The sequence below is a fragment of the Chiloscyllium plagiosum genome, unplaced genomic scaffold (assembly GCF_037043375.1).
Source record: "Chiloscyllium plagiosum isolate Xiang-an unplaced genomic scaffold, Cpla_swu_hap1 HiC_scaffold_10, whole genome shotgun sequence".
Taxonomy (NCBI): domain Eukaryota; kingdom Metazoa; phylum Chordata; class Chondrichthyes; order Orectolobiformes; family Hemiscylliidae; genus Chiloscyllium; species Chiloscyllium plagiosum.
This window is the reverse complement of record NW_028270148.1, coordinates 92,899,706-92,926,245: the sequence shown is the minus strand read 5'-3', so window position 1 is coordinate 92,926,245 and position 26,540 is coordinate 92,899,706. Positions and strand designations below refer to the sequence as shown.

General features: G+C 39.6%; 1 protein-coding gene across 1 annotated transcript in view; it reads right to left on the bottom strand.

The window, feature by feature from the left end:
• The window catches only part of abhd12 (abhydrolase domain containing 12, lysophospholipase), a 156,000-nt gene that overhangs the window by 115,234 nt on the left and 14,226 nt on the right, over nucleotides 1-26,540 (bottom strand). Inside the window, exons 3-4 of the mRNA XM_043696423.2 lie at nucleotides 18,374-18,495; nucleotides 16,449-16,554 (exon numbers count right to left, since the gene is read on the bottom strand). Of these exons, the coding sequence (XP_043552358.1) occupies nucleotides 16,449-16,554; nucleotides 18,374-18,495 (228 nt within the window). The remainder of the gene's footprint in view (nucleotides 1-16,448; nucleotides 16,555-18,373; nucleotides 18,496-26,540) is intronic.

Here is a 26,540-nt window from a genome sequence, read left to right as displayed (position 1 = left end):
TTAATCAAAACTTCAATTTCTCTAGTTATCCAGTGTTCCCTGCACCTACCAGTTTTGCCTTTCACCATAACAGAACATACTGTCTCTAGACTCTTGTTACCTCATTTTTGAAGGCTTTCCATTTACCAGACGTACCTTTACCTGCAAAATTCCGCCCCCAATCAACTTTTGAAAGTATTTGCCTAACACTGTCAAAATTGACCTTCCTCTAATTTAGAATTTCAACTTTTAGATCTTATCTATCCTTTTCCATCATTATTTTAAAAACTTATATAGAATTATGGTTAATGGACCTGAAGTGCTCCCCCACTGATACATCAGTCACGCCCAGCCTTATTTCCCAAAAGTAGGTCAAGTTTTGCACCTTCTCTAGTAGGTACATCCACACACTGAATCAGAAAATGTTCTTGTACAGACTTTAATTCCTCTCCACCTAAACCCTTAACACAATGGCAGTCCCAGTCTGTCTGGAAAGTTAAAATCCCCTACCATAACCACTCTATTATTCTTACAGATAACTGATATCTCCTTCCAAATTTGTTTCTCAATTTCCTGCTGACGATGGAGGTTGCGGTGGGGGGGGGGGGGTCTATAGTACAATCCCAATGAAGTGCTCATCTCTTTCTTATTTCTCAGTTCCACCCAAATGACTTCCCTGGACATATTCACAGGAATATCTTCCCCAAGTACAGCTATAGTGTTATCCCTTATCCCGATTAGGCCACTTACATTGAAATCGCCCCAACCTCATGACAAAGAAGCAGCAATTATATCAAGGTTTGCAAAGATGTCAAGGAGGTAGAAAGGTATTGTACGTGAATTAAAGAAGGTTATCTCGTGCCAACAAATGCCATTTACAGTGCTGTGAATGACAAAATAAAACTACAGATACTGGAATCCAAAGTAGACAGGCAGGAGGCTGGAAGAACACAACAAGCCAGGCAGTATCAGGAGGTGCAGGAGTAGACATTTCAGGTGTAACCCTGCTGCAGGACTGGAGAGTGGTAGATCAAGTGGGAGATGGGGCAGGGTGGTGAAGTGGGGATAGACAAAGAGAAGACAAATGGAGGATACAACCTAGTTGGTCAATGGGAAGGAATGAATTTGGTTGATGGCAAGGAGCAGTGGAAGGGAGGGGGAGGGTCTGGGAAGAGAGTCAGGGATGGGGAGGGAGGTTATTTGAAATTTGAAGAACAATTTATCTGCCACCTGGGCACCCTACAGCCCAAAGGACTCAACATTGAGTTCTCCAAATTCAAATAAATTCCCTCCCAATCCCCCAACTCCCTTCCCAGCCCCTCCTCCCTCCCTTCCACTACTCCCTGCCACCAACTAGATTCATTCCTCCCATTAACCAACCAAGTCATACCCTCTACCTGTCTTTACCTATACCCACTTCACCACCCTGCCCCCACTTCCCCCTTTATCTGCAGCTCCCTGCATATCCACCCCCAGTCCTGAAGGGTTACACCCGACACATCAACTTCTGCATCTTATGATGCTGCCTGTCTTGCTGTGTTCTTCCAGCTTCCTGTCTGTCTACTTCCGGTGCTGTGAAGCAGAAGAACCCTAATAGGAGGGCAAACAGGGAACTACAGAAATGGTAGGCAGAGATTCAGGTGACATCATATTTGCAGAGGAAAGGCAGGTTCTCAATGATATGGTGGTTTGTCAGAACAGAGTTGTTTGGGGGGAAACAAGTATAATGACTGGATTTCAAAGATTGTGGAGAGGGGTAGACAGTTTTTGAGAAAGAGTAATTTACAAAATCATCCAAGACTGAGGCTATGAGACAACTGGAATGGGACCAAGTTAGCAGATGAAGTTTTCATGGCTGAGAGGAGAGAGAAACTAAAGGATAAGGGAAAAACATATCAGACCATAAGATGTAGGAGCAGAATTAGGTAATTCAGCCTGAGTGTGCTCTGCCAATCAACAAGACCATGGCTAATAATCCTTGACTCCACTTTCCTCTACAACCCTCAATTGCCTTATTGATCAAAATCTATCTTCTCCACGAATGTACTTAATGACTCTTTATTCTGAAATTACATCTTCTGGTCCTAGACTCTCCTATCAGGGGAAACAAGCATTCCTCATGAAGGGCTTATGCCTGAAACGTTGACTCTCCTGCTCCTTGGATGATGCCTGACCTGCTGGGCTTTTCCAGCGCTACTCTTTTTGCCCCAAGAATATTGTGTTTTAATAAGGTCACTTTCATTCTTATAGATTCTTAGAAATTCCAAAGAGTACAGGTCCAAACTACTCAATCTTTCTTCATCAGGCAGACTCTCCATACATGGCATCAGCCAAGAGAACCTTTACTGGATTGTCTTCAATGCCAGCATATTTATCCTTAGATAAAGGATTCCAAAACTGTTCTCAGTATTCCAGCTGTGGGCTTAGTCCCTTGTATGGTTTTGCAAAACTTCCCTAATTTTACACTCCTTTCCTTTTGAAATAAAGGCCAGCATTCCATTTGCCTCCACGATACTCACTCACCTGGGTGCTAGCTTTTTGAAATTCATGCACAAGGACTACCAAATCTCACTGTTCTGTGACATTAAGAATGAACAACACTGAACAGGTCCTTTGGAGTATCAAGACTAATGTTAACACATGATGTCTTTCTAAACTTAAAAGCAGTTTGCCTGTATGCCATTTGCCTCCCTCTATTCTCTGCCTATTCATTTATCTGTCAAGATGCCTCTTCAATATTGCTATTGCATCCACCTCCACCACCTCCTTTGAGATGCATTCCAGGCGCTTAGTACCTTTTGTGTAAAAAGCAAACTTGCTTCTCACTTCCTTTAAACTTGCCCCTGTTTACCATAAAACTATGTCCCCTGGTTATTGACATGTTTATCCTGGGTGGGGGTGTGGGGGGGTGCAGGAAAGAGAGAGAAAGAAAAAGACTCCAACTATCTATAAATGTCTCACATAATTTTGTCAACTTCTATGAGATTACTCCTCTGTCTTCAACATTTAAGTGAAAGCAAATCTCTCCTCGCAGTTAATACCCTCCAAGCCTAGCAGCATACTGTTACGCTGCACCTGCTCCAAAATCCCCAATTCCTTCTATAGCATGGCAACCAGAACTGTACACAATATTCCAAATGTGGCCTAACCAAAATTCTGGATAGCTGCAACACAATTTGCCAATTTTGTACTTTATGCCCTGACCAATGAAGGCAAGCATGCCATATGCCTTCTTAACCACCTTATCCACTTGCGTTATCACTTTCAGGGAATTGGGGACCTGTACACCCAGATACCTCTGTACATGGATGTTCAAGTTTCACAACATTTGAGATTTTGGAGAAGATTTGTTGATCAGGTTGCCTGTTTGCTCTTTGAGCTGGTGGCTATGTTTTCAGATATTTCGTCACCATGCTAGGTAACATCACCAGTGAGCCTCCAGTGAAGCGTTGGTGTTCTGTTCCACTTGCTATGTGTGTGTCTTGGTCTGTTGGGGTGACTGATATCATTTCTGGTTCAGTTTGAGAGGTTGGTAATTGGGGTCTGAATCTGTGCTTGTTAATGGAATTCTGGTTTGAATGCCAGGCCTCTAGGAATTCCCACGCATGGATGCAATGTCTCAGTCAAATTAGTGTACTTCTGTGACAGTTGGTCATGTTCCCTGGTGGCTTGTTTCCTGCCAGTTTGTCCAATGTAATGACTTTTGTAGTCCTTGCAGGGTATGGTGCATGTTACGTTCGTTCTGCTGCCTGTAGTACAGGGTCCTATATATAAAACAGTTACTGACAAATTTAGTGTGGTAGGTGGTTTGTGGGCTACTATAGTGCTCAGGGGCCAGAATAGGCTGGTGGTCATCTCTGAAAGGTCTTTCATGTATGGTTGGATGACTAGAATCTCTGAGGTGTTGTGTCTTCCTGTTTAGGGATCAGTGGACTGCACTTATTGGGTAATTGTTGTTCCTAAACACGTTGTATAGGTGTTTCGCCTCTGCTTCTTGTAATTCCAGGAAGCTGAAGTGTGTTATGGCTCATTTAGATAGTGTCCTGATGCAGTTCAATTTGTGGGTAACGAGAAAATTGCTTCTGTAGTTGAGTATCAGGTCAGCGTGTGGCTTTCCTGGTCTGCAGTTCTCCATTGGCTTTTCGCTCTACTGTGACGTCCAAGGGGGAGAGTTGGTTATTGTTCTCTTCCTCTTTGGTGAACTTCATACTGGCGAGGATGCTGTTTGTGGGTTTCTCCTAGTTCGTCACGTTTCGTGATGACAAAGGAGTCATCCGCATAGCGGATGCAAAGCTTAGGCTGGATCACGGGAAAGGTTGTTCGTTCTAACTTCTGTATAACTGCTTCTGCTATAAGTCCTGATATTGTTGATCTCATAGGCATCCCGTTGATTTGGTTGTATATCTTGCCATTGAAGGTAACGTAGGTTGAGGGGTACAGGTCCAGTAGTTTGAGGCCACACTGCTAGACAAACCAGAGACAAACACTTGACAGCACCAATTCCAATTAGCAAGAACAGGCTGCTCAAACCACTGGACTATGCCTCACAATCCACTTCATCTTCAACAAGATAAACAAATAAATCAACAGGATGCCTATGGAATCACCAACATCAGGACTCAGAGCAGAAGCGATTATGCAAAGGTTAGAACAAACAGCCCTTCCCACAATTCAGCCTGAGCTTTGGGTCCACTATGCAGATGACATCTTTGTCATCACAAAACATGACAAACTAGAAGGAACCCACAATCACAAACAACATGCTTACCGGTACAAAGTTCACCAAAGAGCAAGTGAACAATAACCAACTCCCTATCTTGGGCATCATGGTAGAATGAAAAGCCAATGGAGAACAGCAAACTAGCATTTATAGTAAAGTCACACACACTGACCAAACAACTATAAAAGCAACCATTCCAACATCCACAAATGGAGCTGCATCAGGACACTATCTAAATGAGCCACAATACAATGCAGCACCCTGGAAATACAAGCAGAGGAGAAACAGCTGTACAAAGTATTCGGAAACAATGGTTAGCCGATATGCGCAGTCTGCCGATTCCTGCACAACAGACCTAAACAGGAAGACAACACCCCCAGAGGCTCTAGTCACCCTACCATACAAAGACATTTCAGAGATGACCACCAGACTCTTCTGGCCCCTAGGCATAATGCTAGCCCAAAAACCTACTACCACACTAAAACAGCTACTTAGGATTTTAAAGGACCCTGTACCAACAGCCAGGAGAATGAACATAATGTACAAAATACCCTGCAAGGACTGCAGCAAACAGTACATTGGACAAACCGGCAGGAAACTAGCTACCAGGATACATGACCAACTATCACTGGTATCTATACACAGATGAAAGAGGACACCAGTTCACCTGGGTCAATGCTTCCATTGTGGTACAGGCCAAACAAAGATGTGGGGGGGAATTCACAGATGTCTGGAATTCAAACCAGAACTCCATTAACACACAGATTTGGATCCCATTTACCAACCTCTCAAACAGAACCGGAAGTGATACCACCACCACAGATCAAGAATCAAATAGCAAGCAGAACAGAACACCAAGCTTCACAGGAGGCTCACTGATGTTACCTAGCATGCTAATGAAATGTCTGAAAACAAACCACCTGTTCAGCAAGCAAACAGATAACCTGATCCGTCCAAGAGAAGGGAGGTGAGAATTGCGCGGAGTATTCCAAAAGTGGCCTAACCAATGTCCCGTACAGCCGGAATATGTCCTCCCAATTTCTATACTCAATGAGCTAACCAATAAAGACAAGCATACCAAACACCACCTTCACTATCCTGTCTACCTGAAACTCTACTTTTAGGACCTTACCATTAAGTGCATGAGTCAGCCCCGATTTGCCTTTCCAAAATGCAGCACCCCAAAGTTATCTAAATTAAACTCACCTGCCACCTCTCAGCCCATTGGCCCATCTGGTCAACATCCTGTAATCTGAGGTAACTTTCTTCACTGTCCACTACACCTCCAATTTAGGTGTCATCTACAAACTTACTAACCATATCTATGTTCACATTCAACTCAATTATATAAATGACAAAAAAGCAGTGGATCCAACACCAATCCTTGAGGACACCACTGGTCACAGGCCTCCAGTTTGAGAAGCAATACTCAACCACCACCCTCGGTCTTCTATCTTCAAGCCAGTTCTGTATCCAAATGGCTAGTTCTCCCTGTATTCCAAGTACTCTAACCTTGCTAACCAATTTACCATGCAGAACCTGGTCGAACACCTTACTGAAGTCTACATAGACAAGGTCCACTCTTCTACGTTCATCTTTGTTACTTCTTCAAAAAAAAAACTCAATCAAGGTAGTGAGACATGATTTCCCACGCACAAAGCCATGTTGACTATCCCCTTCTAAAAAAATACTTTCCCCCTTTTGACCCTATTACTGCTGTTTTTCTATGTTCACATATTTTGGTCCTTCTTGTCGCACTCTAGGTGTCGTTATCTATATATCTACCATATCCTCTTGCTTTTAGGTCTATGTTTTCTCTCTCTCAATTTCTCCCCAACTCTGATTAGTTTAAAGCTCTCTACTTCCTTATATATTTGATTCACCAGAACACTGGTATCAATTTGGTTCAAGTGAAGACCATCCCATCAGAACAGCTCATTCTACACCAATATTAGTACCAGTGCCCCATAAACTGAAATCCAATTCAACCCACACTATTCTTTGGGCTAAATATTTAACTCGTTAACTTTATTTACCCTATGCCTATGGTCAGATAGTAATCCAGACATTGACACCTTGGTGGTTCTACTTACGTAAATTAGGTCCCAGCTGTTCAAAGTCTTTTAGCAAAATCTCCTTTCTAGCCTTAGAAATATTGTTAGGGTTAGTAAGAAGCATGGTCAGTGTGGGGCTGCAGCAGTGAGACAAAGGTTAAATGGGCCACTGACTAATGTTAGAAATTTGATTCAAAGTCAAATTTCAACTCTTCTGTGCTTTCCAAGTTTGGCTTGTACAGTTGTCAAATCAAGTAAATAAAATAGCTTACTTAAAAAGGTAACTGCCTGTTGCTCAATCCAACTATGTTACATCCACTTCTCTCCTTTACCAATTAGCTTGTTACCTCAAAAATATTTCTCATATGTATATTCAGATAGCATATTTCAAGTCCTCAACTTTCCAAAATGTTTTAGAATCAATAAAATACTTAAAACTAATCACTGTTGTAATGTAGCAAACTTAGATAATGTGTGTTAGAGATGATAGTTGAGGAGCACACCCTGAACCCAGAACCATTTGACTCAGAAGCAAGAGTGCTGCCAATGAATCACACTGACCATACAAAGAAGCAGTTTAATAAGAGGACAAGTCAACCTCAGTTTTCATGCATTTCCTAGTAGCCTCAGTCAAGAGTAGCAGAGACAAAAATCTTGACACAGGTCTACTGTTTAATCTCTCAAGAAAGGAAAGATGCACTTTGCTGGGAAAATGGAGAAAAGGAGAAGAAAAATAAAGAGTTCCTCACTGTACATTTTATACAAGCAGCCTGCAAAACATACATACCTATTCTACTCCTGTTATTAATTTAATTGACACGCAAGGTAGACATTCTTGCCTCGTATCCAGACAGTCTTCCTGATCTGAGTTCAGCTGAGATCTCCTGACTGCTGTAATGATTGTCACTAAAATAGTAGTTGTGGGTTGGTCGCAAATTTAGGTAGTTTTCTAAATCAAAATTAAATAGGAAATGGAAGATAAGAACTAACTATAACATTCCATATGAAGTCACTAATTGTCAGAAGTTTTAAATAAACTTTAATATCCAGTTTAAATTGAAGAAAATTGCATAATAGAAAATAGTAACATAATCTTACAGTTTCATCTATTTAAAGCCCATCAGAAAAGTCATCCACAAATGTTGCAACCTTAACAAGTTTTAAGATTCAAGTCGGCTACAGTCAAATATTACACAATTTGCTGAAACATTCTTATTGCAAAGTTTATCATAATAAATTGCAGTTATTTTCAAAATGTCATCCTTGGGTTCAAATCAAATGGTGAGAACTGTGACATCAGGTCTCATGATCGAGTCAGATTACTCTGGTTTTGACAAAATACTTTAAAAATGAATCACATTTTTAGGATGCAATCTTATTGGGACCACAGCATTTACTGCACATTCCTTGATGCCCGAAGATGGCAGTGGTGGCAGCAGCAAGACAGCCTTTTTAAACCATTTCAATACAACGAAGTTGCGTGCTAGTTGCTTCAACATTTCCATTTGGTTGACTCATCAGTTAAGTCACAGACAGGCCAGACACGGATAGGTTTCCTCCCTTATAGGAAATTTAGTGAACCAGTTGAGTTCTTGTGAAACAGTTTCATTATCATAATGCAGATCGGGAAAAAATAAATAGGCTTTCTTTCCAGAAGGATACTTATAAAATGTTTAATGCTATAATTACAATGACAACCAATCTTCCAAAATATGGGATTTTGCTATTATAAAATAGTTAGAAACATCTAATTTAACAATGCGAATGCTTAGATGACAAAGTCTGATATTTACTGTAATAAAGTCAGTACGAGGAAAACCTGAGATTTTTAATATAGGAATATCTTAAGAGCTTAGAATGACGGTTTTACAGCAGGGAAGAAACAACTCAAGAACGTATTGGACAGTTTGTCAAAACTGTGGTAATGTTCAATGGTAGTTAGAAAGATTGGCAAAGTTTAGGTTTTTGGAGAAGAGTGTAGCCTAAGAAGTAACTCTAAAGTTACATCTAGCATTCGGGAGTTTACAGAATTATTAAAAACAATATTCATTTATGGGATGTAGGCATCACTGGTTAGACCAGCATTTGTTGCCCATTCTTAATTGCCCAGAGGACTGTTTAGAGTCAGCCACATTGTTGTGGGTCTGCAATCACATGTAGGCCAGTAATGAATAGCAGATTTCCTTCCCTGGAAAGGACATTAGTGACATGATTTTATGACAATCAACATGGTCACCATTAGACTATCTTTTTTACTCCATTCAAATTTACCTTCTACCATGGTGGAATTCAGAACACTAGCCTACGGTTCTGGATTAGACGTTCAATGACATTACCACTACAACACCAATGTTTAATGCAGGTACTGCTTATAGCTTTGATTCACTTTGAAAAAGATTGCTAATTTTAATCTCAGACTTAACGTGTCAGAAGAGCAACGGTCAGGTTCCTTGGAGCATATCCTCATCTGAAAAAATACTTTCTTTTTACAGAATGTTCACAGCAAATGCAGCAGTCAATTGGGTCAGCTATTCCCTATTTGTTGCAAGAGCATATCAACTCGTTTCACTTCCTTCTCTTTTCCTCATAACTTGGCAATTTTTTAAATATTCCGATAACTACCCAATTCCCTTGTGAAAGTCACAATTGAATCTACCCCACCATACTCGTGCAATCTGTTCTAGATACTTGATGCATTAAAAAAAGTTCTTCATATTGTCTTTGGTTCTTTTTACTGTCACCATTGATTTGGTCTCTCTTAGCACCTAACACTTCCAATAATGGGAACGCTTTCAATTTAGTCTCTCCAGTTTCTCATATTTTAAAAGTCTCTATCAAATCTTAATTTCCTTTTCATAAAACAGCCCAAATCTATTGATCTACTGTTCATAGCTCCTTGAAAGTGGAGTTGCAGGTAGATAGGACAGTGAAGGTGTTTGGTATGCTTGCCTTTATCGGTCAGAGCATTGAGTATAGGATTTGGGAGGTCGTGTTGCAGCTGTACAGGGCATTAGTTAGGCGACGTCTGGAATATTGTATGCAACTCTGGGTCTCCCTCCTGCAGGAAGGATGTTGTGAAATTTGAAAGGGTTCAGAAAAGATTTACAAGGATGCTGCCAAGGTTAGAGGGTTGGAGCAATAAGGTGAGACTGAATAGGCTGGGCTGTTTTCCCTGGAGTCGAGAATGGGGTGCTGGAAAAGCACAGCAGGTCAGGCAGCATCCGAGGAGCAGGAGAACAGATGTTTCAGGCAAGAGCCCTTCATCAGGAATGATGCTTTCTTTGGAGAAGAGGAGGCTGAGCGATGACCTTACAGAGGTTTATTAAGTGAGGAGCGTGCATAGGGTAAATCAGCAAGGTCTTTTTCATAGAGTGGGGGCATCCAAAACTAGAGGACATAGGTGTAAGGTGAGAGGAGAAAAGATTTAAAAAGGAACCTGAGGGGCAACTTTTTCCACACAGAGGCATGTGGTGCATTATGGAATGAGCTGCCAGAGGAAATGGAGGAGGCGGAGACACTTAAAACAAGACATCTGAATGGGTATATCAATAGAAAGGGTTTAAGAGGGATATGGACCAAGTGCTGGCAAATGGGACTAGGTTAATTTACGATATCTGGTCAGCATGGACGAATTGGTCCAAAGAGTCTGTTTCTGTGCTGTACATCTCTATGACTGACTCAGAGTCCCTCATCTGTGGAAACAGAATCTTTTCTGCCTTTTGTCTAAGGCTTTTGCATTGTTCCAAAGGTGTGGAAGCTATAATTGAACCGCATACTTGAGATGAGGCTGTTTTATAAAGGTTTACCATCACTTTCTCAGGGTATTTTATTATAAATTTTAGTACCACATACATCTTATTAATCACTTTCTCAGATATGTCCTGTCACCTTCAACAGTTTTCACAGAAATACCCATCGGTCACTCTGCACCAGCTCTTAACAATCGTATTGTTAAATTAGTTTGTATTGCTGCTCCTCAAATCTTCCTACCAATATGCTTTACTTTACACTATTAAATAGTAACAGCTTTATGGTTGCCCATTCCACCAATCTATCCATGCCCTTTTTCAAGCTGATTACTCTCCTCAGTTCATAACTTGCAAGTCTTGTGCCCAACTACAATACAGACCCATTTGACTTAGAAGCAAGAGTGCTGTGAGCTACAACTGACAATACAAAGAAGCAATTTAATTCGAGGACAAGTCAACCTTCATTTTCACTCATCTCCTAGCCGGCCAAGTCAGAGTTGCAGAGGTAAAAATACTGACATGTCCTCTGTTTAACTGCTCAAGAAAGGAATAATGCAGAGTATCCTGGAAGTGGAAAAAAAATGGAGAAAATGAGGATAAAAATAGAGTTTCTCTCAGTGGACATTTTACACAACCAAGCTGCAAACATACATACCTATGTTAGTCCTATTATTTATAACTGATGCTCAGAGTTCAAGCAAATTTCAAAATTGTGCGCTTTATACCAAAATCACACTATCTTACATAAAAAAGTCTGAACTGATGGCCAGACTTCCCTGATCTCTGATTCATGACAGCCCATAAACCAACAGCCATACTCAGGCAACAACTCGCCAGAACAAAAAACCCGATACCAATCATGTGCAAGACTAACGTAATTTACAGGATTCCATGCAGAAACTGCACAAAACAATATATAGAGCAAACAAGCAGACAACTAGCAATCTGCATCCACAAATACCAACTAGCCATTAATCGCCAGGCCAGCTGTCCTTAGTAGCCATACACACATGACAAGGACCACAGATTCACCTGGGACAACACAATGATCATAGGACAACCACAGAATTTCTAGAAGCCACAGACTCCATCAACAAACACACAGACCCAATATACTGGCAACTACAATGAACAACTGGAACCAGCAACCAAAAGTGGCAGAAAATGAACCAATAAAATTCCAGAAGACACAAGCGCTTCACAGGAGGCTCCAATCACTGAAGATGTCACCTAGACAGGGGACGAAATGTCTGCAAATAAACTTCCCAGCTTGGCGAACATACCCACAACCATGATAGACTTTGACTGACAATGACCAAGGATAGCATTATTGAAAGAATGGAAGGTTCTGCATTCAACCAAAATGAGGAGAATAAAGTATTTGAGCACAACAATCAGAGCTGGACACTCCATTGTAGTACTGAAGGGGCACTGCACTGACAAGGGGCTGATTATAAAGATCTGAATGACATGGGCTATCGCAAGTAATGTGAAGGGCCTAGCCAGACTCCTTGTGTGAGCCTCTCTCAAGAGTCAGCAGCAGCTCACTGCATCTTTTAACTACGTTCTAGGTGTAAGATAAGCCTCACACTAGGGAGCAGTAAGTTGCATTTGAAGGGGATCATTGATTGTTAACAATCTTATCTATTGCAAAGTTAGAAAAAAAAACACCAGGTTATGGTTCAACAGGTTTATTTGGAAGCACTTGCTTTTGGAGCACTGCTCCTTTATCACCTGTATACTCCACAACCACCTGACGAAGGAACAGCGCTGTGAAAGCTATTGCTTCCAAATAAACCTGTTAGACCATAACCTTGAGTTGTGTGATTTTTAAACTTTGTACACCCCAGTCCAACACCGACACTTCCAAATCATATCTATTGTAATCTCACTTTAATTCAATTACCCAATGTGAGCAAACTATACACCAAAACGTTGTGTCATGGAAGACAGTGTGGGTACCTCATGACTCTAGCTTGCTACTTACTCCAAATGTTGGACACCAAGAACTAACATCTCTGGGGACAGAGATTTGGCCACAGGGACCAGCCCCAAGAATCTTATTTTGTGATATTAAAGAGTTAACTTGCTCTGCTGACCTGCATTTTTAGATGTTCCGAGGCTAGGGTGGGATGCCTCTTCTTACAATCTATTTGTAAGTCAATTTACATAATCATCTATTATTCAGAACCATTTACATTGTCATCTCCTTTTATTTACATTTTCATCCCCTATTCAGAAATCAATAAAAGTATTACAGTTGGAATTTTACTACTCCCTGTCGTTAAAAAAATGATTTGCAATAGATTTGATCATTGAGGGGTGATTTACATTATATTGTTTCTAGAGATGATCAGGTCACTGCATTGTGGCTTGAGTGGCATGTGACTGTGGGGGGTTGGCTGGGGGTTGTCTTGGGGGCATCACTGTGACATAAATATTTTGTATAAAGGAAGGACTGTTTCCTTTGTTCAGAGAGAGCTTTGACATGACTCTGCCAAGCCCTGTTTTAAAAGTTCTTCCAGAAAGTTTATACCACACTGTGCTTGATAAAATTTGGTTGTTGTTCACAGAAGCTGGCACATTGCAGCTGCATCAAGTGTGTAAGAATCTCAAGAAAAAAAAACAACAGAACATAAACCTAACAATGTCATATCAATTCACTTTCAGTATGCTTCTGCGCTTTAACACTGCACCTTGGTGTGCAATGGCTACTATATATTATTGTAATGCTGAAGCAAGGACACTTTGCACTCAGGGACACAAACCCAGCTCATGGATTAGGCCAGGCTACATCTGCAGGCTGCTCACTGACTCTCATTGCAGTCACTCACTCTTAGCCTACCTGGATTCTCACAGCATCCCTGCTTTGCCTGGCCCTTCACCTAGAGATTCCAGCTTCATGGTACTGCTGCATTGCTATGCTATTTAGCACAGACAAAGCCAGGAAGCTTGCCACATTATCAACATTCCTCAGCCAAGTCAAGGATAGCGTCAAATATCAGTCCAAGGTCTTAGATTTGGTCAGGGTAGTGAAAGAGAAGATCTTCTCATCAGGGGTTAGGAGCCAAATGTCAGGCATTACCCTGGATTCTTCCAGTTCTATGGTGGACTTAAATAGGGAGGCATTAAGGGAAATTAAGCTGGATGGCACAGTGTAGGTGGGAAGGTATCCTGAGCAAGTGAGTAGGCAGCGCAGACAGTATGCAGGATCAAAGTTGTTGTTGGGATTCTAATAGATGATAGCAGTGAGGTAAGAGATTGCAATAATATTTGAAAGAGCTGCTTCTTGTGTCAGAACTTCCCTTTAAGAGAATGCCAGAAATACAATTACCTGGTCGTTATCACATGGGAACCTGCCATGTTCAAATGGCTGCTGCTCACTTCAAAAGTATTTAATGCACTGATTTCCAACGCTACTGAAAATGTAAGACTTCCTATCTTTTGAAATTAAACAGCTTAAAAGCTTATTTAAGGAAGATATACACGATAGAAGAACAATGGGTGCATAGTGGCTCAGTGGTTAGCACTGCAGCCTCACAGTGCCAGGAACCCGGGTTCAATTCCCACCTCGGGCGACTGTTTGTGTCGAGTTTGCACATTCTCCCAGTGTCTGGGAGGGCTTCCTCCGTGTGCTCTGGTTTCCTCCCACAATCTAAAGATGTGCAGGTCAGGTGAATTGGCCATGCTAAGTTGCCCATAGTGTTAGGTGTAGGGTGGGGGAGTGGTTCATGGTGGGTTGCTCTTTGGAGGGTTGGGCTGAAGGGGCGGTTTCCATACTGTAGGGAATCTAATGCATGGAATTGGGGTGCAAAGTTAACTAGAACATTAAAAAGCATTGAGTGGGTGCTGTCAACACTTCATCTTACAAAACCAAAAGGTGGTGTAGAAGGTTGCAGTTGTAATAGCTCTTTAAAAGAGCTTACCACACAGCTGTACTTCCCAGTTCTTAACAGCCATGAAATTTTGTTTCACTTTAAACTAAGAATTTATTTCCTTCTATTGTTATGTAATTTATGTAACATGATGTTATCAAGTTTTATTTCTTTGTACAAAGATCTGGTGGCTTGACATCAATTTCTATTAAATTGATGAACAAAGAGACCTTGGAGTGCAGGTTCATAGCTCCTTGAAAGTGGAGTCGCAGGTAGATAGGATCATGAAGAAAGCGTTTGGTATGCTTTCCTTTATCGGTCAGAGTACTGAGTACAGGAGTTGGGAGGTCATGTTGCGATTGTCCAGGACATTGGTTAGGCCACTGTTGGAATATTGCGTGCAATTCTGATCTCCTTCCTATCAGAAAGATGTTTTGATACTTGAAAGGGTTCAGAAAAGATTTACAAGGATGTTGCCAGGGTTGGAGGACTTGAGCTATAGGGAGAGGTTAAACAGGGTGGGGCTGTTTTCCCTGGAGCGTCGGAGGCTGAGGGGTGACTTTATAGAGGTTTACAAAATTATGAGGGGTATGGTTAGGATAAATAGACAAAGTCTTTTCCTTGGGGTCAGGGAGTCCAGAACTAGAGGGCATAGGTTTAGGGTGAGAGAGAGGAAAGATATAAAAAAAGAGATCTAAGGGGCAACTTTTTCACGCAGAGGGTGGTGTGTGTACAGAATGAGCTGCCAGAGGAAGTGGTGGCTGGTACAATTGCGGCATTTAAGAGGCATTTGGATGGGTACATGAATAGGAAGGGTTGGGATATCTGGTCGGCATGGACGGGTTGGACCGAACGGTCTATTTCCATGCTGTACATCTCTATGACTCTATGACATCTCACACTGAATGCAAGCTCCCTCCTTAACCATTTTTGCTTGTCTCTTGATTATTAACAAAGTTTCCCAAATAACGGTGAGCAAATTGACTAGGCATTTCTTTTCAAATTAAAAATGGCAGCAAAATTAGATGCGTTTTAAATAAAAGACATGCAAAAGCAAGTATTGAGAATGCTGGAGAAACTCAACAGGTCTGATATCTGTGGAGAATGCAATAGTTAACGTTTTCAGGCCTGATATAACCCTTCATCAAGTTAGCTTTAAATTAACTGTCCTCTAATTAACTGTTTAAACAAGTTGACAGGAAGAGCAGGAATGCAAACGGTAACGGGAACGGGAACAATAGTTACAAACTCAGGATATGCCAAACAATAGGTTATGCACAATATCACTTCAAGGAAGTGACAGGAGATGTCTAGTTAGATGACCAAATGCTACATGAAATAGGTAGGCTTTACAGTGTCTTAAGAGAAGAAAAGGGAAGTATAGAATCTGAAAAATATAGGGCACGTAATAGAAGTTAGGACTGAGACAACAGAGTGTGACGACCAGTGATGAAGCAAATAAAATCAGGTTTGCAGAAAAAATACAGATTTAAAGGAGTGCAGTTATCTTGGAGAATTTGTAGGAGCAGGAGGAGATTAGAGATAGAAAGGAACAAGACCATGGATCATTCTTAAAATTAAGATATTGCTTGACTGGAAGGCAGTTAACAACCAACTATGTATGAGGTGCAGACACGATTGTAATGGAATGCTATATTTTAAAGATAGCATGCAAATCCAAATTGCTGGTGCTGTAACATAGAAAACTCAGTCAATTTATACACACAAGTCTCCCACAACAGCAACATGAACATATAATTTGTTTCAGTGATGTTGATTCAGGGAGAAGTCTACTGTTCTCCTTCAAAATAATACCTTGGGAACTTTTAATATTTCACCTGAAGAGGCATGTGTGTAACCTGAAAAACAGCATAGGGCAGCACTCCGTCTGTTCTGCACTAGAGCGTCAGCCTATTTTATGCACTAATTCATGAAACAGACAACCAGCTATACAAAAACATTAGTAAAGCAAAGCAACAAAAATATACACCACTAGGAACCCACATCAGGTCTGTCAACAACTGTGAAATTAAGACAATGTTTTTTTTTAAACCAGTCTCTGCTCACTCACCAAGCACCAATAGTAATTGTCTCTTCAGGTTTAAGATAAAAATTCCATGTGTGGTTCAACCCTTGGTCCTGTGGCCTCTTCAAGTCAATGAAATATGGTAGCCGCACTACAAAAGAAAGGTGTCAATAAAAATTTTAGAGCTTTCAAATGATTAAGACTACAAACCAATTACATAGAATAAATTCAAATCTATAATAATTTGTTTTTAATCGTAAATTGCAATCCTATCAAAATCTTGACCAATGCACTTTGTGCAGAAAATAGCCAATTAATTTACTGATAAATCATTTTTTTTCCTCAAAAGATATAGGAAATACTAATTTGTACACTCTAATATTTAAATATAAAAACCACTCCATTAAAAATTTATAGTAATAAAGATATCAATATTTTGGCCACTAAAATTTAAAAATGTTTTATTCTGTTCATAAAGTTGTTTGCAGTTAACTTGGAAAGACATTTGCTGGAAAATAAAAACAGCATTTTCATTATCTGAAAGCCTACGTAAGCCTGCAGCTTGGAACCCCGTTACACCATTCCCTAAATTATAATCATTTTCAGTACTATTTTGTTCACTTACATGCAGTTGGGGGACCTATGCTGTTACTAGGATATGGTTCGAAGAGCAGTTGACTCCCTTGTACCTTACGGCTATAGTTCAACCGTGAAACTTTATTTGGCAAAAGTGAGGACTGCGGAAACTGGAAATCAGAGTTTAGATCAGAGTGGTGCTGGAAAAGCACAGCAGGTCAGGCAGCATCTGAAGCAGGAAAATCGACGTTTTGGGCAAAAGCCCTTCATCAGGAATAGAGGCAGGAAGCCTCTAGAGTGGAGAGATTCTTTATTGCCAAGTATCAGTTGATTATTCAGTTGCGGGCACTACAGAAATCCTAGTCTCAAACTCTTGTTGTTTATCAATAGATTAACCATAGAGCATTATAGACAGCTGCTGGTTTGCTGATGGCAGTTAATTAAGCCTGGGCCACTGAAACTGTGGGGGTCTTCCTCGTTTGCATGGTTCAGAGCTAAATAAATAAGCCCCTTACAAAAGCAAAACAAACATTTCAAATAACCCACATAAACAGCTGTGTAGATTTTGTACTGATGAATAAAGAAATTAATTCCTTTGCTGCAAAATCCCAAGCAATGAAATAGATAAGCAAACACAAGTTATTAATGGATCAATATGAATGCACGTTTCCAAAAGATGCATGTGTTTAGGTTAAATTAAGTGACATGTGAAGTTTCTATCCACTAGTGAAGTACTTGCAATTTGGAGCAGTGGACTGTAAGGGCAGGGTGGAAGATAGTAAGTAGCCTAATTTGCTTAAAAGTAGTTATATTTGTCATGGGATCCACCTAAATTATATATAGATGTTAAACCACCAGCTATTTCATTGACAAGTATACAGTGTCTCAAACTCTTCAATAGGCGTCATGCAATATTAAATTGGATGAGAAAACAGGCACTTAAACATGTTGAGATATTTTGAACACAGAATAAGAGTTTTTCTGAAAAACAAGCTTTAGAAGCCTGTGGATATGAGCAGCCACCAATGGAACAGCAGCAGAGGGGAAGGGAAAAAAAGGATTTCAAGATGTAAAATTCTGAGCTCAATAACTTTTGTGAGAAAAAGAGGAATTTGATGATCTTATTGAAGGGTGGAACAGACATACAGGACTCTCTAATCTACTGTAATTAAGCAAACAAATGAACTGTATCATTGAGCCAAACTCTTTTGGAGGGGGTGAACAAAAACATGGTCAAAGACATGTTGCAAATTAAAGGAGTACACATAGGTGGTGAATCAGATTGACCTGGTGGAAATTTTTAAGGTTCTGGTTCTAAATGCATGATGGCATGCCAAAGGCTTTGTGAATGACAAACAGGTGCAGTTAATCCAATTCACTGAATCGCTACTCACCAAAATTTAAGAAGACCAGCTTGGCTTGAATAGCTGGGCACATTTTTACTATGAAAGGAATGCATATGTACACGGCTAACAACCACACTGCTAGCTTCTTGATTCTGTAAAGCCAAGAATGCCTAAAATGTGGAAGCAAAAGAAAAAAAGTCACTCTACAAAAAAAGAGAGACGAAACATTATATTCATCACAAATAGTGAAGTGAAATTCTGTGTTCATACTTGAATCCTTAATTTTAAATCAAGTATAATCAATAAAACCAAAAAAGATACAAGAATAATGTATTTTAACATCTCAAATTCATACTGAAAAGTTCCATAAAATGAATGCTATGACCTTTCCTTAAAGAAATTCTGTCAACATGAATTTGTTTATCTTGCAAACTGAATTCTAGCCCAATTGCCAGTTATAGTTTAAATTATGATGACTTGTTTCATTTGCAGAAAATATGTCAACTGCTCACAAAATTAAATTGGATGAGATAAATATCTTCAAACTTTGGTTACTTGCAGCATAGCTTCCCAAAATATCAGCTCAAAACATGTGACAAATGTTACAAAGCCATACACTATTTGGTGTGGGCACCCTTCATCAATCCTAGATTTGTGCTACAATCAGCTCAGTGCTCCTTGGATAGAGATTGTTTAAAAATAATAATTTTGCAGCCCTCCCTTGATAAACATGCATGTAGGCATGGTGAGGCTGGTATGGGATTCGGAGCAGCCTTGAATGAGAAAAAATAACCATCGGGTGAGGGGGAAAAAAAGAGATCACAGATTTTAGGTTAATCACAAGATGTAGTGAAGGATTTGCATATTATTAGCAGCTATGGTTATTTCATCAATTGCTACCAGATGCTGGATTCATTATACTTTTGAAAATAAATTAGCTGAATTAATCTGAGTAAGGATTCCAATATCTTAGATTGGAGATAAAGTCAATTGATATTTAGTTAGTTGAATTCTCTCCATATCCTTTTCAGTTGGCAACTTTTGGGCATTCTGAACCAGATAGCATAAATTGTTAAAATCATGCACGTCTTACTAACAGTCCAGTGTATTTGCATAGCGTTTTTCTTAAAAAAAACATGAAATCCAAAGCCGTTTCTACCTGTTGCAATGTTTCACCGGATCTTCAACTGTATCCCAAAGAGTAGGTCATTCAGCCCATTGAATCTAGTCCCCCATTCAATATGATCATGGCTGATCTAATTATGGCCTTAATTCCATTTTCCTACCTACCATCTCCATCCCTCCATTTCCTCAGCTCCATTATAAATATGTCCAATTCAGCCTTGAATAAAGACCATAAGAGATTCGTCCTCTCCAGTAAAATGGGAAGCTTGTTATTTTTTAACTTTGACACCAATTCTAAGTTCACACATGAGGGGAAACCATTGATTTTTTAAAAAGGTTTATTCAATCATGTGAGGTGATGCATTTTGGGAAAGAAAATCTTAGCAGGATTTATACACTTAATGGTAAGGTCTTGGGGAGTGTTGCTGAATAAAGAGACCTTGAAGTGCAGGCTCAGAGCTCCTTGAAAGTGGATTCACAGATAGATAAGATAGTGAAGGTGTTTGGTATGCTTTCCTTTATGGGTGACACTATAGAGTACAGGGGTTGGGAGGTCATATTGTGGCTATACAAGACATTGGTTAGGCCACTTTTGGAATATTGCATGCAATTCTGGTCTCCATCCTATGGAAAGATGCTGTGATGCTTGCAAGGGTTCAGAAAAGATTAACAAGGATGTTGCCAGGGCTGGAGGATTTGAGGGATGGGGAGAGGTTGAATAGGCTGGGGCTGTTTTCCCTGGAGAGTCAGAGGCTGAGGGGTGACCTTATAGAAGTATACAAGGTCAGGAGGGGCATAGATAGGATAGGTTAGGATAGGATAGGATAGGATAGGATAAATAAACAAAGTCTTTTCCCTGGGGTGAGAAAGTCCAGAACTAGAAGGCATTGGGTTTTGGGTGAGAGGGGAACTTTTTCATGCAAAGTGTGGTACATGCACAGAACGAGCTGCCAGAGGAAGTGGTGGAGGCTAGTATGACTGCAACACTTAAAAGGCATGTGGGGGATGGGTATATGAATAGGAGGGGTTTGGAGGGATATGGGCTGGGTCCTAGCAGATGGGACTAGATTGGGGTTGGGATATCCGGTCAGCATGGATGAGTTGGACCATTCTGTATATCTTTATGATTAGATTCCCTACAGTGTGGAAACAGGCCCTTTGTCCCAACAAGTCCACACTGACCCTCCGAAGAGTAACCCACCCAGACCTACTTCCTTCTGACTAATGTACCTAACACTATGGGCAATTTAACATGGCCAATTCACGTGACCTGCACATCTTTGGACTGCAGGAGGAAACCGGAGCACCTGGAGGAAACCCAAGCAGGCATAGGGAAAATGTGCAAACTCACATTACAACACTGACCACACTTTACAAGTACTTTGGCACAGCATGAGGGCATCATACAAGTGCAACTATTTCCTTATAAAGATACATGAAAGCTTAATCTGAAGCTGTTGAAAGAACTCAGCCAGCTTCATATTCACAACTTCACATCTGCTAAAATCCTAGCATCAGCAAGGTAAGGACTGATTAAGAGCTAGTTAATTCCTTAGAGAAAGATATGAAACCTAGAGGTTTAAAATCACCTCATCTAGTTGCACACCACCTCTTGGTAGGTGGTAAGAGTCACAAAGAGAAAGGCCAAAAGGAATTTTTTGGGTTTTCTCAGCCTCAACCTATGACCTAAGACAAAGAAATTCTAAAAAGGGAGATGGTGTTATAATGCTTCCATTAGATTAATAGATGCTACGTCTACCAAAATAATTGAGCTTAAAAGATTGAAATTAAATAAATACCTCTAAATGGTATAGAAGCCCTCCACATGCATGCCAAATTTGAATAAACTGGTAATTGGAATAGAGTGGCTTGCATTTTTTTGTTCTTTCATAAATGTGGGCATTGCTTGGAAGGCCTGCATTTGTTACCCAGCCCTAATTGTCCTTGAAATGTACAGCTTGCTAGGCTATGTCAGAGGGTAGTGTCACGGCAAGGAGACACAAAGTCAAATCAGAAATTGCTTTTCTTCAAAACTATTTCCTCTTGCTTACACTTCTTTTGAAATAGACACTTCACTAAACTGATAACGTGGCTGCCACTGATGCCAACTTCTGCAAAGTAGTGATCAGCAGTAACCTGGACACAAAAACTTACATCATTTTCTGGAATGTCACACTCTACATTCTATAGATATTTCTGTCAAGCCACAACAAAGGAACAACTAACAAGATAACTACGCAAGCCAGTTCAGAACAAAGACTACATTTGAAATATATTATGTATGAGATGGTGCTAATGGCCTTCATAACTCTGCTAAAACACAATAGTTTTTGACCAATCTTGTTCACCAGGGTGATCTATCCTGGAACCCCAGTTACATGACTGAAACAGTTGGATTTTGAACAGCTTCAGCTTGGTTTCTTAGTTTACATTTTACACAAGAACAGATAACTACAAAAGCAACTCAGGCTCAGCTAAATATCTGCCTCCGGTATCAACTTTTCTCAAAACTCAAAATTTCTGGAAAGAATCCACTATTTAGCCTGAAAAATGAATTTCCCAGGCTACAAAAGAATTAACTTGAACTACTTTATACCTGTATTCAAGATTCTACATAAAGGAATTCTGGTAGATCACCCAACTGGAAACATTCATGGATATTTACTTAATAGACTAACTTAGATAAATTAATATCAGCATTTTCGATTTTTCAAAAATTTGTAATTTCCTTTCCTACCCTGTAAGAGCAAATGTCTATTACAAACTTTTGAACACGTGAATGAACACAACTTTGTTTTAACTGTAAGCAGTTTGTTGTGTGCCATTTAAAAATTGGATTTCTTAAGTCAGGTTTAAAGAAACACACAACTGCATATTATTTTTAAAAAAGAAAAGTAACAAATTAAAAATCACCTCTGTTACAGACAGAAGAGGAAAGTAAAAATTGTTCAATTCATATGATGCTCGTTCATGGCACTAATTCAGATTCAGTCACATCTGAAGACTCACAGACCAGACCAGATACTCATGGCAGAGATCCTCCCCTAAATTGAAATCAATGAACAATTTTTTTTGTCTTAAAAGACTAATTGATGATAGTACAATTTTACCATCATGGAGACTAGTTTTTCAATTCTAGATATTAATTGAATTTAAATAACCATCACTGCCATGATGTTTTCAAATCCTATGACCCTAAGCATTAATAACAAGAACAAGAACATAAGAACTAGGAGCAGGAGTAGGCCATCTGACCCTTCAAGCCTGCTCTGCCATTTATAAAATCATGGCTGATCATTTTGTGGCCTCCGCTCTACTAACCCATCTTCTCACAATAACCCTTAATTCCTTTCCTGTTTTAAAAAAGTTATCTTAGCTTTAAAAACAATGAAGAAGCCTCAACTACTTCACTGGGCAGAAAATTCCACAGATTCACAACCCTCTGGGTGAAGAAATTCCTTCTCAATTTGATCCTAAATCTGCTCCCACGAATTTTGAGGCTATGACCTCTTGTCCTCGTTTTACCTGCCAATGGAAACATCCTCTCTACTTCCATCTTATCTATTCCCTTCATAATTTCATATGTTTCTATAAGATTCCCCCCTCATTCTAAATTCCAATGAATATAATTCCAGTCTACTCAGTCTCTCCTCATAAACAAACCCCTTCAACTCAACTTAGTGAACCTTCTCTGCACCCCCTTTAAGTGCCAGTACATCCTTTCTCAAATAAGGAGACCAAAACTGCACGCAGTACTCCAGGTGTGGCCTCGCTAGCACCCTGTACACCTGCAACATTGCCTTTAAAAACAGGAAGGTTATCCCTTTAGCAACGAAGGACAAAATTCCATTTGCCTTAATTACTTGCTGTACCTGCAAACCAACCATGCTGATATCTAGGTCATTAGCTCAGTGACATTAACACATCTTCCTTATCAACAGTAATTATTCCATATGTAGTGCATCTTTTACTAATATGAAAATTTGATTTCTTTCCCTACCACATATTAAGTAAGTTACATCAAAAAAGCAACAGATGTTAAAAACAGGAAAATGCATTAATTCTGGGAAAAACAAGTTGAAGTTCAACTTGAGTGAGTAAGGAGAAAAGCAACTGATACGGATTGGTTGATGATCATAAATCCCACGTCCAATGAAGTTAATGATGAGGAAAACCAGGCAAAGTGCATAAAGCCATTCCAATAGAACTACCTTCCTATTTGAATTTGAATTTTAACCGTCCTACCAAAGATGAGCCTTCGTAGAATTTACACCCCAGAAATAAATCGACATGGCCTAACAGATCTACGCCAGTGTTAATGATCCACATGAGCCTCCTACCAGGCTATCAACATATCCTATAAATCTTTTCCCATTTATGTATTTATCCTAGCTTCCTGTAAATGCACCTTCGCTTTTCATCTCAACTTCATGTAGCAACAGGTGCCACATTTTAGCTGCCCTTTGAGTAAAGACATTCATCCTTAATTCATTGCTGGACATTTTTTTTTAAAAAGACCTAACTGGATCCAGCTATTTAAAAGAAAATAAGTTTAAATGTAATCCCCACAGTTTATGTAAAGTGGGCATACTGCACAATTAATGTTTCTACTAGTTGATCGTTTTACTCTCTGGAAGCCATCACAAGGACAAAGAATATACAAGAAATAGCTTTATAATGACAGATTCAAAATCTACTTGAAACTGTAATTTTGAAATCATGCCTATCTGTAGGGTGTTCAGGTGGAACTCCCCGAGCTGTACTCTTCAGGTCGTGGTATGATCTGAGCACTTTAATTACATGAGCAATGAAGGATCAAGTTCCAATGTTTAAATAAAAATATTCAGGTGTTTAGTTCAGCTGCCTCTTGTCAAGGACCAGTTTGAAGAAAAAAATGTCCAGAACTCTTCATCTCAAGATTAATACCAGCAGTTTGTCAATGATCGGATATATTTTATAACATGGTAAAGATACGAAAGTCGACAACAAGCAGAGATTGGAGTTCAGAAAGAAACTAGATAGCATCCTGTCAATAAAAATATACTTGAGATATGTAGATTTAAATCTAAATCAAGGGCACCTTGAAGCAAGTTCAGAGGGTAAGCTGAACAGATCAATGGTTTATCACTACCTGAACTTGTTACCTCATCACATCTCTCAGATAATGTTCCCCAGCAGCTGTTTCAAGGTTGTCAGCTAATCTCTCAGGTTATTTACGATCCTACCTGAATTCCCTTGACAGAACTACTAATCAGTAATCCCTCCTGGGTATCCATTATCTCCATGTAATACAATCCAAGCCAACTATTATTCCATTTGTGTATGCTAAACAACAACTTGGTGCACAGCCAAAAAGGTGCAATATGCATTTAGAAGTACTGTTATACAAAGCCGTTAAAACATTAATATCTCAAAGTCTACTACAACTTGACTAAAGAATTTTAGATGTTTAACTACACAATGAGCTACTGATGATTTAATATTGTTATTTATTGCTTCTGATAATTCTGGCATAAGCTGTCAATGAAAATAAGAATAGGATGTTATGTTTTAGTTTAAAAACAATAAGCAATTATGTAACTTGAGAAAGGAAATAGTACTTTAATAAGTTAACAGGTTAAATGTTCTAGAAGCTGCGTATCAGGCCATTTGATTAAGATCCTCTAGTTTGCATTTAGAGTAATGGAATCAGATTGAGATGGGTATAGACCACTTTGGTTTCCATCAGATCACCAAGATCATATTTTATTACGAGTATTATGTTGGCCATGCAGAACTAAATACAACATGTAAACAACTTAATTAATATAATTTCACTTCAAAACACAAGATTGGATTGAGACTTTCCAACTACGAAGGGGCAAGAAAATAAAGGGGAAAGAACAGTAAATGAAACTTAAAAAACATAAAACAAGAATTGCAGATGCTGGTGATCTGAAACAAACAAAAATAGAAATTACTGGAGAAACTCGGCAGGTCTGGCAGCAATTGTGGCAAGAAAGCAGAAAGGTCACAGGACTTGAAACATTAACTGCTTTCTCTCCATAGACACTGTCAGATCTGCGGAGTTTCACGAGCAATTTTTGTTCTTGTTTGCTTATCAGTTTACAGTTTTCTTTACTTTCTAATCTAATCCCCAGAATTTAAAATGAGTCAGTAGCAAATATGTTTTGAGTAAATTTATCTTTTGCGCACTTATAAAGAATATCAGAAATGAACAATGATTGATTCTTTAAGTGCACTCAGCTGAAATCTCTCATGCTGAGGCTGGCTGGAAGGACAGAGCGGACATGTCCTTTCCTTCTACACTGGAGAATTTGGAGAGAACAAGTCAAAGTGTTTTGAAACACCACAAATCCTTAAGAATACAGGTGTGTCATGTTTTAAGGACTAGAGTGAAGCATGCTGTTCAAGAATGCTTTTCAGACAAAGAGGAACACAACTTAAGTTTTGGCTTCAGATACATGGTCTGAGTCTGTGCACTTTCCAAGTTTAAAATAGGAAGCAAAGCCTGTCCAAATGCGTCAAACTTAATACCTGCTGGATTTATTTTACTATCTTATTACAAATGAAACTAGCCTGTCAACCTTATCAGGCACAAATAGATCTAAATTCGGAATTGAATTCTTACACCCTTGATCAATTTAAAAAGGAGTTAGGCAATTGGATCAGTGTAGGACCTGCATTTCTGAATTGGGTGTCAACTGTGGTCCAGAAGTAGCACACTCAAGTTGCAGTCAAAAGGTCCTAGGGTTTTACTTCTGATATAGGAGCATGCAATCCAAGATGACATCCCAAGTTCTTTTTAAACATTCACTCACAGGATATTGGTGTCACTGGCTAAACAGAATTTATTGCCGATCCAAATTGCCCTTGAGGTGGTGATTGAGAGCTGCCTTCTTGAACAACAGTCCATTTGGTGCAGGGAGACCCATAATGCATACAGAAGTTCTAGGATTTTGATCTTGTGATACTGAAGGAATGGTGATATTTCCAAGATGCTGAATTGCTTGGAGGGAAGCCTGCAGATGATGTTGCCATGTATCGGATGCTTTTGTCCGTCAAGGTGGCCACTGTGGTTTTGAAAGGT